This window comes from Lytechinus variegatus, chromosome 7 (assembly GCF_018143015.1).
Source record: "Lytechinus variegatus isolate NC3 chromosome 7, Lvar_3.0, whole genome shotgun sequence".
Taxonomy (NCBI): domain Eukaryota; kingdom Metazoa; phylum Echinodermata; class Echinoidea; order Temnopleuroida; family Toxopneustidae; genus Lytechinus; species Lytechinus variegatus.
In genome coordinates, this window is record NC_054746.1 from 42,956,080 (window position 1) to 42,970,376 (window position 14,297).

The 14,297-nt window shown below is 33.6% G+C and overlaps 1 protein-coding gene across 1 annotated transcript; it reads left to right on the plus strand.

The window, feature by feature from the left end:
* The first annotated feature begins 248 nt into the window (after positions 1 to 248).
* LOC121419378 (G2/mitotic-specific cyclin S13-7-like) lies at positions 249 to 6,237 on the plus strand. Its single transcript, XM_041613814.1, has 8 exons — positions 249 to 372; positions 650 to 882; positions 1,550 to 1,665; positions 2,769 to 2,867; positions 3,866 to 4,021; positions 4,474 to 4,635; positions 5,023 to 5,313; positions 5,680 to 6,237. Exons 2-8 carry the CDS (start codon positions 690 to 692, stop codon positions 5,809 to 5,811), a joined length of 1,149 nt encoding a protein of 382 aa, XP_041469748.1. The 5' UTR covers positions 249 to 372; positions 650 to 689; the 3' UTR covers positions 5,812 to 6,237.
* The last annotated feature ends 8,060 nt before the right edge of the window (positions 6,238 to 14,297 follow it).

Sequence of the window (14,297 nt, forward strand, 5' to 3'; positions counted from 1 at the left end):
GCAAAATCATTTAGCTTCAAAAATCTGTACTATGTGACTAGAGTGGTCTACCTTGGGATTTTATCGTATTCAATTCTTACATCCTTACGGCAGTTTGTGTATTGTCCTTGCAAAATTACCGCTCCATTGTGGCGTCCTCGGTCAAATGAACATCGAGTACTTAGCATTTTTTTCTATTGAGAATAAAACGGCGCTCTTTGTTGTATATCACGTGGTCCCATCTCGCCAGCCAATCACAGTGCGTTATCTAAATTCCGGCTGACGACACGGGACGCTGCATGCGGAAAGCACTTCGCGTTGGAGCTTCATTGTGTCTGTGATCGTTTCATACAGATCGCGTGATCTTAGCGCTCTTCATTTGCCAGTGAGGATGTGAGTTTTTGGAACATTTTAATGATATTACCAAACCATTGGGGGGAAAGGCATTTTAGTTGATCATTTGTAAACAGTGTAAGGGTATAGTAAATTATGATTAAAAAGGAATCCGAATTCAATATCTTTGGCAGTAATTAAGTATCATAGCATTTTCCGGTCCTAGTCTAAACAAATCGTGGAAATCATGCAATCTTATAGTCAGGTCTATGATTATGTAACAAATAAAAATAATAAAAATATGCTCTGATTGTGTTTGATTTGCAATATACCACAGTTAACCGCCAATCTGCTGAAGATATCAAGGAAGAGGTTTGATGATGGATCGGCCTACAAGAGTATTAAGACCACGTGTTAGTGGCAGGGTCTACAAACATGACGTGGACAAGACGGTGGACAAGGAGAATAGAACAAGACAAGTTGCAAGGAAGAAGGTGACTGTAGCTAAACATGCCAAAGGACAAGTTCGGAGAGAGCGCAAAAGGGTCAAATCAAATGGAGTGCCGACAGGTAAATGTATTTCACAATGATATTGTTCAGGATAGCAACAACAAGAAAGTATAAATGTATGCTGACAATGTTGATGACAGTGATGAAGATGACAATGTTTATTCCGTCTAAGACTGTGATGGTGATAATAGCAATACTTATAAGGATTGTGAAAAGGAAAAGTAGTGCTCTTGATGGAGCTGCCCCCTCAGGAGTTCGATAAAAAGAACAAAGTATGAAGAAAAATTCAAAATGCAAAATATGAAGTAAAAGACAAAGACAGAGAGAGAAAAAAGAAAAGCAAATAAGAAAGGTGAAAAAGAGAAAGGAACCAAAACAAAAAATCACCGGAGAGACAAAAAAAAGAATTTCTTGTCAAAAATAATCAAACACAATTAAAACAATTTCCGATCGACACTGACATAATTAACGAAATCCTAGTTCGACCACTGCAACCCCTCTCCATTTTTTTGTGGTTTCAATTTTTTTCAAAAATGTCTTGTCATTATTGAATATTGTTTATTACGCTGACAAAAATGAACCGAGCAGCACTGAACATCCACCCTTGTTGAATAGTATGTGATTTTTTTTCTGAATATAGAAGAATCATGATTTATTGAGATGATGATGGTGGTGGTGATAATGATGATGTATATGAATATAGATTTTGTATTCTTCTCTATTTAAGTGCAAATCAGCGATGATGAGATGGCCTTCCTGATGCGACAGAAAAATGTCGACAAGTTCTTCGACCATTCTGGGCAAGATTACGACTACCATGAGGATATTGTTGCATATCTAAAGGTAAGAATTACATATATTTTTTCCCGACGTTTTAGTCATAGGCTATTAGCAGGTACGAGCAAACTTGACAACTGGCGAAATAAAACGCTAGGTAAACGTTTTTGTAAAAGCAAAATTACTTAAGTTGGGGAACGTGCCAGATGGCTAGTTTAGATCTGATAGATGTAGAAGTTGATCGTTATATACATTTAATAAATAATATAATTGTGAATTGGAGTTGGCTACCTACCAACAGTCTTATTAGGCATATATACATTGATTTTTAAATCTAAAAAAATGACTAACCCCAGTTGAATTCAACGATGATTATTGAATCAATAAATATATAAAGTACTCTCTATTCTCTAAATTAAAAAAAAATACCTGATTCGGGCCATTACGAAGGTTTCTCCAGAATCTTCATAAAATACCTGTCAAAATGGAATTACTCAAACTTGAAATAGAAGATTAAATATTTCAAGAAAAGTCAAATCGTTGTAGAGATGTTCAAGGTTGTAGAGGTTTTGTCAAGGGCGGCAATGTGATTTATGGCACACCCAGTTGATAATGATGCAAGAAAAGAGTGACTGTAACATTATTTACGTTGTACGTCTGCCTGCGTTAAACAAATTTTTAAGACCTTCCGTGGGGGGGGGGGTAAAAAGGATCTTATATTTCAAAATTAGGCAATTGGGTGCAAACGTTATCTCATCAGATTATACGTTTTGCCTGAGATAGCTGTTTTTCTCGATAATCAAACTAAGCAAACCGTTGAGGGGTTTCTTTTTGGTAGAATATAGATTTAATTACTCTGCAAGCAAACGTAGCGAGCGAGATGTTTTAAAATTGAAATTCGAAGTCGTAAAATTCTGGTAAATTCTATAGCGGTAATCCTTTCACTTGAACTGATTTTGTTGAGTAGAAAGTGGATGTCAACAGAATAATAATGGACTATATACAAGGGCGGATCCAGCTCTTTTGCCAGGGGAGCCGCCCCAGACCTAATGAATGTATAATATCGCTATTGATCAGTCTTACTTACATGGTCCTAATACAATTACCATTCCACAAAATGACAATTAATTGGTGACGAAATATGTACATATATTTTCATCTGAATTCAGGATAGAGAAACATTGCTTGATATGAGCAGAGAAGCCAGTCGATCTTCTGTACAGCCGTTACATCGTGAAGTATTGATAGATTGGCTTACAGATGTACAAGTTAGTAGATTCTCTGTATTAACGGGTAGTAAATATTATGGAAGCTAAAAAGTGCCACCCAGATGTTCAGATAATCATCTCGTCATGTCTAAAATCCTTGAAAAAGATGACGAGATGACAAGATCTTGGATCTCGTCATGTATATACATCCTGTGGGAGAGATGATCAGATCTCGGATCCATGATCATGTCATCTGATCATCTCTTCTAAACGATGTAGACATGACGAGATCCATCTCTCCCAACAGGATGTAGATATGATGAGATCCAAGAATTTTTCGTGTCATCATCTCTCCCACAGGATGTAAACATTGCGAGATCCGAGATCTCGTCATCTGGCTATTTTTTTCCTAGGGATGTAGACATAATAAGATTATCTGAACATCTGGGTGGCACTTTTAAGCTTCCATAGTAAATTCAGTGATAGTTTTTTGGTGTATCATCAGAACTGCGTTGTAAATTAGGAAACATACCTTATTTACTTGTAATTAATGTTTGCTCTCTTGGATATTTCTAATGATTATGATTTATATACATTTTTGGATGTAGATCAGGGTGGAACTTGGAATTCATAATAGACACAGATATCTCTATGGTTAAAAATGTGAACCTGTGAAAAACATAGTGTATGCAGAATATTATGTAGTATTGTGAATTATAGAGCTAACAAATATATCAGGAAATCAGGGTCTGTGCCTCAGTGGGCCGTGGGCGACCTGCTACATATTTTTTGGAAAAAAATGAGGGGGGAGATTAGAGGAAATGAATGAAGTGACTGAGAGTAATCCTGAAAGAACATTTTATACAAAGGAGATGATCGCCAGTTGTCCTAGAAATCATTTTGTGCGGCCATCCTCCTGCATTGCTTTAATGGCCATCCAAGGGGTTCATAATCAGGTTCCAATAATACAGATTTAAAAGGAAAAACAAACTGGTGGTCTTTATTCCAAAGGTGCTCCTTTCATACAGGTGGTCATTAAAGCAGGTCTTTCATTTCAGGCTCATCTTGAACTTGAGAATGCAACGTTACACTTGGCGGTTGCCTTGATAGATGCATACGCAATGGAGCGGGATATCTCTGTACATTCGCTTCAGCTCGTAGGAATCACATGTCTGTTTGTAGCATCTAAGTACGAGGATGTGTACGTTCCCAGTGTAAGTATATTCAACCTGTACAAATACAAGTTTTTAAGAAACTATAGAGTGTGAATTGATAAAAGACAAAAGTGAAATGATAGCCAAAGAGAAAACAAGACTACTAGGATATCAGTTAAAGTAGCTTCAAAATCGAGAAAGTGGACATAAAAAATGGACTATGAAAGTACATGGATTGCTTTAGGCAGATTTCTGTTTTGAAAAAAAATCCACACAAACATACAATATTATTGGCACATTTCATCATTTTCATTTAAGATACTGATATACAGGCTAGATAGAAAGATGTTGTTAAATCCACCAGGCCTGAAATCCACCACGGTTAATTTCTAAAACATAATGGCTATGTGTAACCAAGTTATCACATTTCAGGTGATGATGGACAAAAACAATACATGTTATTGCTTTTGATGCTTATCCAATTTTATCATGCTTGTCTGTTTTTTCCATAGGTGTCTACTCTTTGCATGTTGTGTGCCAGTTGCTACAAAGAGAGTGAATTACTGAAGATGGAACCACGAATATTACACACTTTGGAATACAGTCTCTTTTTCCCCACAGCTGTTGATTTTCTGCCTCTTTTTTTCACCCTTGCTGATATTGAGGATGAGACGGTAATCTCATGGCATCTTTTAAACATTGAATTCCCCCCCCCCCCCCCATAGTATTCGTTTGGCTGCACTGGACTCGACTGTTCATTGCTCCTTTTTTTCCCTTTTTTTTTCATTTCATTGTTTTTTTTCTTTATGAGATATATCATACAAGATCAGTATTGAGCAGGTACTAATGAGAAAAAGGGAATAATACTAAATCTAAATCAATAGTAAAATCAATCAAACTTGTAAAAACAGTTGGTTCCATAATTCCTTCCCTCATACAAGGAGTAAAATATGGATTCCTATTTGCTCATTAGTTGAACATAATTGAAATTAATTGATTTGTAAGTTCTGGTATTTGTTGATATATAGTTTGTCCTTTCTTCTTTTCTTGTTGATCTAAAGCTGGTCTTCATGTGTAACTACCTGGTGGATCTTACCTTACCATTGCTCCATTCCATGGACTCACGCCCATCAATATGGGCCGCCGCTGCTATCTTCTTATCCCTCACAATTCGAAGATCCCATCACCTATCTAACAATGAGAAAAAGAATCCATACAGAGTGAATAGCTGTGGAGAGACTGTATGGAGTTTACACCTGCAGACAGTGACAAGCTACAGTGAACTATCCATGACCAAGGTAGCAAGAAAAATAGTGGAAAAGGTCCTTGAATCAAAGACTGCAAAGCTTCAGGTAATTTTCAACATTTTCACATTCTCAATCATATAGTTTATGTTATGCCAAATGCTAATTAACTACATAAAGCTAGTAATTTTTGTGACTCCTATATATTTTTTCTTCAATATTTTGGAGATTGACCACATTTAAAAAGGAAAAAAAAGAACCCTCAAAACCTTTTGGGCAACATACCTGATAATATCATTAGTCTATACCAAGATTACCACTGAGAAATTCAAGCACCTTGATGATTACAATCTTGATGTTGATAAAGATTATTACTGAATTGCCAATATCATAAATCACTATCAGTGTATGTCGTTCTGAAGTAGATGTGAACACATTCGTTTAATCCTCGTTTTTTTAAATCCCTTTTCCCAGGCATCATATAAGAAACATAACAAGGAAAGTTTCCAGTTCATCAGTGAGGAGATATTTCAATGGTGCTCTGATCCGGCTAACCTTATCTCAAACAACCTTGAACCTCTACCCCAAATAGGTAACACCATTTAAGAAGCACAACTACCCAGGACACTGCTTCCTCTCATTTTCTTTCTCATTTTTTTCCAGAGGAACTTCGATGATTTAAATATCAGAGATAAGGGTATACATTACATCTTTTCAGAATCTTCAAAATTCAGAGTGCTTCAGTATACATACAATATGATAAGACTCTCCTTTCTACAGCCCTCTATATTGACTATTACAGTCTTAGAAAAGAGCACTAATTATTATTTAGTTATGCCCCCAAATTGATTTTTCTGTAATTAGCTTTAAAGAAGCATTTTGACACTTTCAGAATTCTTCATTGGAAGCATAATCCTGGGTTGTTTCAACTGGTGTGTTTTCATCAAGTGGCCTACCTGACTGAAACAAAAAAAAATCTTGAAAAAAAAATGAATGTATATCTTGCCAGAGCAAAGATGATATATTTTTCATACATATATATATATTTATATTTATCTATATTCATATTTATTTCATTTATATTAGTATTTGAATTCATTAAGTGCTCTTTGCTATTTTTGTGGTATATACGTAATTCAATGAAATATTTAGGTTATGTGATTGAAATAAGTGAAATCTTGAAAAAAAGAGAATCGAGATAAAACAATTATCATTTGTGCTAGCCGCATCGACACTGCGATAAAAACATAACAAAATGGAGTAAATGTATTGTAATATACTTCTCAGAATTATTTTTTATTTGAACAAGTGTTAAGTACTGCAATCAAGTATAAAGTATAAGTGAAGAATTTAATTGAAAATTCTGATTATTTACCCCCTTTTGTATTACATTGTATAAAAATGAAAAGTAAATTAAACATAACAAGAAAATGATACATAAAACTGCCACTATGATGCCAGGATTTTTGGTCTTAATTTAGCTTCTAGATTCTAGAACTTAAAATCAATAAATCAATGCACAGTCGATGTCTGTTTTATTTTTTTTTCAACAAAAAAGCTGTTTCCAGTTTTAATTTTATGCAGACATTCAGCACATATCTACTACAAGTGAGCACATTTATATTTATTTGTTTTTAAGAATGTAAAAAATAGGTAATTAGGGCATTTTTAAATAAATATTTCAACTATTTATATATTGTAATTACAGGGATACTTCAGACTGAAAATAATGATTTAAACAGATAAGTAAAACAATGAAAATTTTATCAAAATCAGACAAAGAATAACAACATGATATTTAAAAACTTTGCGTTACTTCAGTGAAAAGGCTCTATGCACATCTTCATGGATATGCAATGAATGTGATGACGTCATATCTCCACTTGTTCTTTTGTATTTTATGATATGAAATTATGTATTTTTTCAAATTTGTTCCCCAAGAATTTAAAAATAGGAATAACTTGATTGAATTAATGTGCAAAATGATCATAGCTGCAACCTAATTTGTTACAAGAGAGACAGGTTATACACATATTTTTGAAAATACAAAATAACAAAGATTTTATGTAATAAAAAAATGGAAAGTGGACATGACATCACATTAATGATCACATGCGTATAAAACTTCATTGCTAAATTGTAAATATTATTTTTTCGTCAGATTTTAATGAAATTTCCAGCCTTTAGCTCATTTGATTTTGGTAAAATTAGATATTGTTTTCAGCCTGGGGTACTCATTGTACATAGTTTAGTTTAGACATGTTTACATATTTCACATTTTTCTAGTTTTGATACCCTGTGTATATTTTCCTCAATGAATTTTTGAAGTTCTTTAGCACAGAGAATTATAGAATAGATCAATGATATGTTGTATATAGCAAGTGTAAATATTTCTTTATATACCTTTGCGAAATTTAGCTTCTACTATGGTACATATTCAGTGAACTTCACTCATATTACACAATTTTGAGAATCATGTGAATTCTCTCATGTATTTTTTTCTTTGTTGGCATTGTCATCTTTCTAATGTTCACCAATCATTCTTTTTTTTCATGAGTTAGTGGCACTTTCATCAAAGTAATCACTCATTTGTTTCATTTTGTTCACAATTTAAATTCAGTAGAATAGTTTAAAAAGAGCATTATCCAATTATTCTGTTCATGTTTTGTTTTCAGTAGATTAGTTTATGTTGCAAATAAATATTCTTGTACAAGAAAATTTCATTGTTTGTATTTTTATTCTTCAAAAGAATACAATTATAAGCACCCATGTAGCCATACTTTGACTAGTATGTACATTTTAAGCTCATCTGGCCTGAAGGTCTAGATGAGCTTATCCCATGGCGTGGTATCAACCATCTGTCAAAATTACAACATGATTCTTCATTTCATGTCCGATTTCCATTCTGTTAATTCAACTGTTCAAAACATTGTTGGAGAATATGGAAAGTACAGTTTTTATATTTTAGACACTTAACCCTTCATTTTTATCCAAATTAAAGATTGGAAGACCGACCCGAGATATGCATGTACCATTAATTGAGGATTTGAGGCTAGAAATCCCCATATTGAAACTATTAAAGGCACCAAATCAAGAAAAGGAGGGGAAAGGGATGAGAAAAGAAAAGAAAAGAAAGAAGAGCATCAAAAGAACTATTGGTTGTGTGAGATTAGTAAATGATCACCTCATCTGTCAAACTTCCCTCGTGCCATCACTGACCAAAGCCACTATTTCTACCACCCCTCCAAATGATTTGATGAACGGTGCAATATACATGTATCTATCATTTTGAAGAATAAAGAAGGAATGCCTGAATGTTCTGTCCCAAAACAGAAGTGAAACTGATAATTAGATATCTTTCATCATAACTCGGATCTACAGCTTTTATCTTATTTCATTTGATGCAATTTTCATTATTGATACTTCACGCATGAGCGAATAAGAAATGAGCTCTGAAGAGAGGCCACAGAAAGGTAATTTGATGAGCGATATCTAAATTTCGAACAGATATTTCCTAAAAAGTTCAATTTATGTCAATTAATTTGACACATCAATGAAGATAATTTTTATTTGAAATAAAACTTTTTGTGTTCCATAATTTCACAAATCCAAGAATCATTAATTACAGGACTGTCATAATAGCAAACAGAGATAGAATTTTCATTGTGACGTGTCCTGGGGGCGGGGGTTAATTACCAAAACTTTAAATAAGCTTCACCAATGTTTTGTTTATGATAATAAATCATGTTTTATGTCAGTGGCAACTATATTTGATACATTTGTTTCATGAATTTTTTAATGCAAATTATATTTCAAATAGTTGCCTAAAATAGAAAAGGGTATAAGCTTTCCAAGTACGTATTAAGTTTTAGTATGATAAGCTAATACGTATAAATTGATTTTTCTCATTTTTTTAAAAATCATTTAGTTTTTCCTGATTCAATTGACCAAAATTTGAATTAGTGAAATCATACTAATCCCTGGATTGAGCATAAGAGTAAAAAATGTCGATATCCTAGTGAAAAAGTAATTCTTGCATTATTGCAATCCCCAAAGTATGTGCATTGTAGATGATAATGTAAGCCTATTTATGGGCTCTTTATTATATACCAAGAGGAATATCAAATTTGACAAAAAATTAAGAAATTTACTAAAATCCATATCAGTTCAACCAAAACATTTTTAAATGACTGACAACAGGAATGGAACCGTTATTGAAATTTAGAATTTATTACAAACTGGTAAACTTATGGTCAAATATTTTCATAAATAGCTTTTGTCTTATTTACAAATACTGCCTTGAGTTGATTTGACTAAAAAACAAAAGAAATGCTGACAGCCTGATAACCCTGCCCTTTTGAGGATGAGATTGAATGATACAAACATGTACAACAAAATGTATATTAACAACATTTTGAAGTGTGTGACATACACTGGCTTTTTGAACCCTCATAAAAATCATCAGACATAGGGCCTACAGAGAATTTAACATACTATTTGCTTCTAAAGCTTAGGTTTTAAATACAATCAAAGCTGTTTCTGACCTCTAGATTTGTTCATTCTTCTCAAACCTGCTCTAATAGCTTATACTGCTGTGGTCTACAGAACTTTTCAGGAAAGGGGGCATTTCATGAAAGCTGTTAGCACATACTAAATTGTCCGTGCTGACTATTAATACACTCTTAAAAATATTGGGTAAAAATGCTCCATGATGGTAATTATGTATCCAACCAACATTGGGCATTTCTTTTGGGCATTATCATTTATCCAGTGTGATGAAAATTTGCTCATTCTAAAGTAATTTCTGCTTATTTTTTAACCATACTGGACAATATGCTTCCCGCATTGGGTAAAATACTGCCCAAAATTGGTTGGATACATAATTACCCTCGTGCTGGTTAAAATTTTGCCTAATATTTTTTACAGTGTAGTGAAATTCTTACTATTGATTGGGACCAACATTGGTTACTTTTCAATGCTCTAGTCATTTCAAAAGCAGTTTCATGAAGATATCACAGGTACAATGTTAATGCATGCTGATCTTTTCTGAATTACCCGCTTTGTTACTTTTTTGGGGGGGATACTCAGAAAGAGGCTGTCTGGAGTTGGAAGACACTTGGTCCTTTCTTGAGAAGATAGTTTTAATTGTTGAGGGATGCTATGAAACCATCAAAGTCGGGAACTTGGATGCTGGCTTCCTGTGATGAAAAGAGAGAAATCTTGACTATGAGAGATGATGGAATAGGATGATGCTGCTGACAATGATAACCAATCACAGCATTTGTATGAAACAATTGTTTTAACATTCAACATGTAGGCTTCTCTGACAAGATAATGGTCAACCATGTTTGTATGCTTGGTGTGTTCTCATTTCCTGGAGAAAAAAGACATAAGTTTAACATACTGTACATAAACAGAGCACTACTCCAAACATTATCCTTTCAAAAATATAAACCATGAATGATAGTTATGACCAAAATTTTTAAACATAAACTAATTATTCAACTGATATAAGGGAACAAAGAATTGAATACCAGTTTAGTTGTATTCTTATAACAACAAACTTATAAAATATTCTCATATTACCTTTAGCAAAAGTGCGAGCTAATTTTTTTTTATAACTTTCATGCATTTTGTCCTGAAAATTTAACATCCTGAACAAAATGCGAAGTAACTAGATAATTACTGCGACCGACAAGCGCGAGCAGAGTTTTTGATAAACGTTCTGTCCTGATAAGAACTATTTTAATGATATCCATGAAGACGAAACAAATTTTAACAACTAAATAATGCGAGCGCAAAGCGCGAGCTGAAATTTGTTTTTACATGTTTTACATAAAAAACTGTTCATTCTAAGCACTTTTTGTAATCATGAAAGGGATGAAACTAAACAAGTGATGCGAGCGCGAAGCGCGGGTGGAAGAAAATTCAGATTTTAGACCTTAAAACGGGACACTCTATTCATGATTTGTAAATCATGAATAGGATGGCTAATTTGGTATCTTCCTGATAATGCGAGTGTGAGGCGCGAGCAGAAAATTATGTACATTCTGATCTGAAACTGGATAATTTAAGCTTGTTTTAAACAAAGAACAAACTGCCTATCTCAAACATGCGTGCGCGTGTTTTAGATTTAGACCTAGAATCTTGACATTCTTAATACAAATTTAATCATGAAGATCAATAATGCGAGCTCGAAGCGCGAGCTGAAAACATTCGATATTCCGATCTAAAAAAAGAGTCAGTTTAAGCACTATTTCAAACACTGTGTAGGGAAATTTCGAAGTGGATGCGGATCACACTTCAATGATGCGAGCGCGATTTGTTATTTTTTATCATTATTTTGACATGGGAAAGGGACAATCCAAGGACATTATGTCATCATATGAAAATGATGACTATCTTGCTATTATTCCTAAGCGCGAGATGAAGCTTGTCGATATTCCATTCTAAAAGGGGGCCAATTTAGTTATAAGTAATTTCTGAAAATTTTATTTTCTTATTAATTAATCTAACGTGCTTAATGAGAGTTTAGAATTAGTTGATACCAAGAACTGAAAACTGGACATTTTGAGCACTTTGTAATTATGAATAGGACGCATGGGTTAATGCATTTTGAACAATTAATGCGAGCGCAAATCTCGAGCTGATTTGTATTTAATAAACTGTAATGAAAAAGGGACTTTAAGTAGCTTGGTATAAAATAAATATAGAGGTATACATACCAATCAAAATTCGAGCGCGCAGAGCTAGCTTATAGGCCTATGTTTTGACAATCACATCTGAAGAGGGATATTTTGAGGACCTTATGGAACACACAAAGACAATAAGAACTTGGAAAATGAAAAAATGCGACCGCGCAGCGTGAGCTGAAATTGTTGATATTTAGACCATAAAACGGACACTTTACAGAACACTTAAAAACTAAATTTGTAAGTGAAAAAATTATGAAAGCTCGATGTCTGAGCTGAAATATGTTTTGTATATTGATTTCAAAACTTCATATTTTAAGCTCTATATCAGCCTATTGAGCAATGAATGAATCTCATCGAACAGGCAATGCGAGCGCGAAGCGCGAGCAAACATTTTATATAGTGACATAAAAAAAATTCTAAGTTTTCCCCTTACTTTATTTTATTCATTCGTCTTCCTTCTCTAATTTTCCTCTTCTTTTTTCTTCTATCTTTCCACTTTTTTCTTTTGCCCCGCCAATTTTTTCTCAGGGGGGCACCTGGGGGACACACCAAATCTCTGGGGGCATGCATGTGCCTCCCAGACCCCTCCCCCCATAGCTACAACCCTGGTGATGACAGACTACACGAAACGAAACTTATTGATACAAGATCGTTTATCACAATGAAATAGCAACGATTTATAGACAATTAAGTACCAATATCTGTAATTATCGACACGCATACTTCATGATTTTTTTTCATCTTACAAACGATTCAGTATTGATAGCGACCCCACATCATTGAACTTCTTCATGTCATGTCTACTAACAACCCAACTAAACGATTTTGTATCAATAAGAACTTCGTTACCACTTCATTTCATTTCGTCATCATATGTCTAAGAACAACTCAAATAAAACGATTTTGTATCAATAACAACTTCGTCACCACTTCATTTCATTTCGTCATCATATGTCTAAGAACAACTCAAATAAACGATTTTGTATCAATAACAACTTCGTCACCACTTCAGTTCATTTCGTCATCATAATTATGTCTAAGAACAACTCTAATAAACGATTTGTATCAATAACAACATCGTCACCACTTCATTTCATTTCGTCATCATATGTCTAAGAACAACTCAAACGATTTTGTATCGATAACAACTTCGTCACCACTTCATTTCATTTCGTCATCATATGTCTAAGAACAGCTCAAATGATTTTGTATCAATAACAACATCACCACCACTTCATTTCATTTCGTCATCATATGTCTAAGAGCAACTCAAATAAACGATTTTGTATCAATAACAACTTCGTCACCACTTCATTTAATTTCGTCATCATAATTATGTCTAAGAACAACTCAAAGAAACGATTTTGTATCAATAACAACTTCGTAACCACTTCAGTTCATTTCGTCATCATAGTTATGTCTACCAACAACCAAACTAAACGATTTTGTTGTATCAATAATAACTTCGTCACCACTTCATTTCATTTCGTCATCATAATTATGTCTAAGAACAACTCAAATAAAACGATTTGTATTAATATCAACTTCGTCACCACTTCATTTAATTTCGTCATCATATGTCTAAGAACAACTCAAATAAACGATTTTGTATCAATAACAACTTCGTCACCACTTCATTTCATTTCGTCATCATAATTATGTCTAAGAACAACTCAAATAAACGATTTTGTATCAATAACAACTTCGTCACCACTTCATTTCATTTCGTCATCATAATTATGTCTAAGAACAACTCAAATAAACGATTTTGTATCAATAACAACTTCGTCACCACTTCAGTTCATTTCGTCATCATAATTATGTCTAAGAACAACTCAAATAAACGATTTTGTATCAATAACAACTTCGTCACCACTTCATTTCATTTCGTCATCATAATTATGTCTACCAACAACCCAACTAAACGATTTTGTTGTATCAATAACAACTTCGTCATCACTTCAGTTCATTTCGTCATCATAGTTATGTCTACCAACAACCCAACTAAACGATTTTGCTGTATCAATAACAACTTCGTCATCACTTCAGTTCATTTCGTCATCATAATTTAGTTTAAGAACAACTCAATTAAAACGATTTGTATTAATATCAACATCGTCACCACTTCATTTCATTTCGTCATCATATGTCTAAGAACAACTCAAATAAACGATTTTGTATCAATAACAACTTCGTCACCACTTCATTTCATTTCGTCATCATAATTATGTCTAAGAACAACTCAAATAAACGATTTTGTATCAATAACAACTTCGTCACCACTTCATTTCATTTCGTCATCATAATTATGTCTAAGAACAACTCAAATAAACGATTTTGTATCAATAACAACTTCGTCACCACTTCAGTTCATTTCGTCATCATAATTATGTCTAA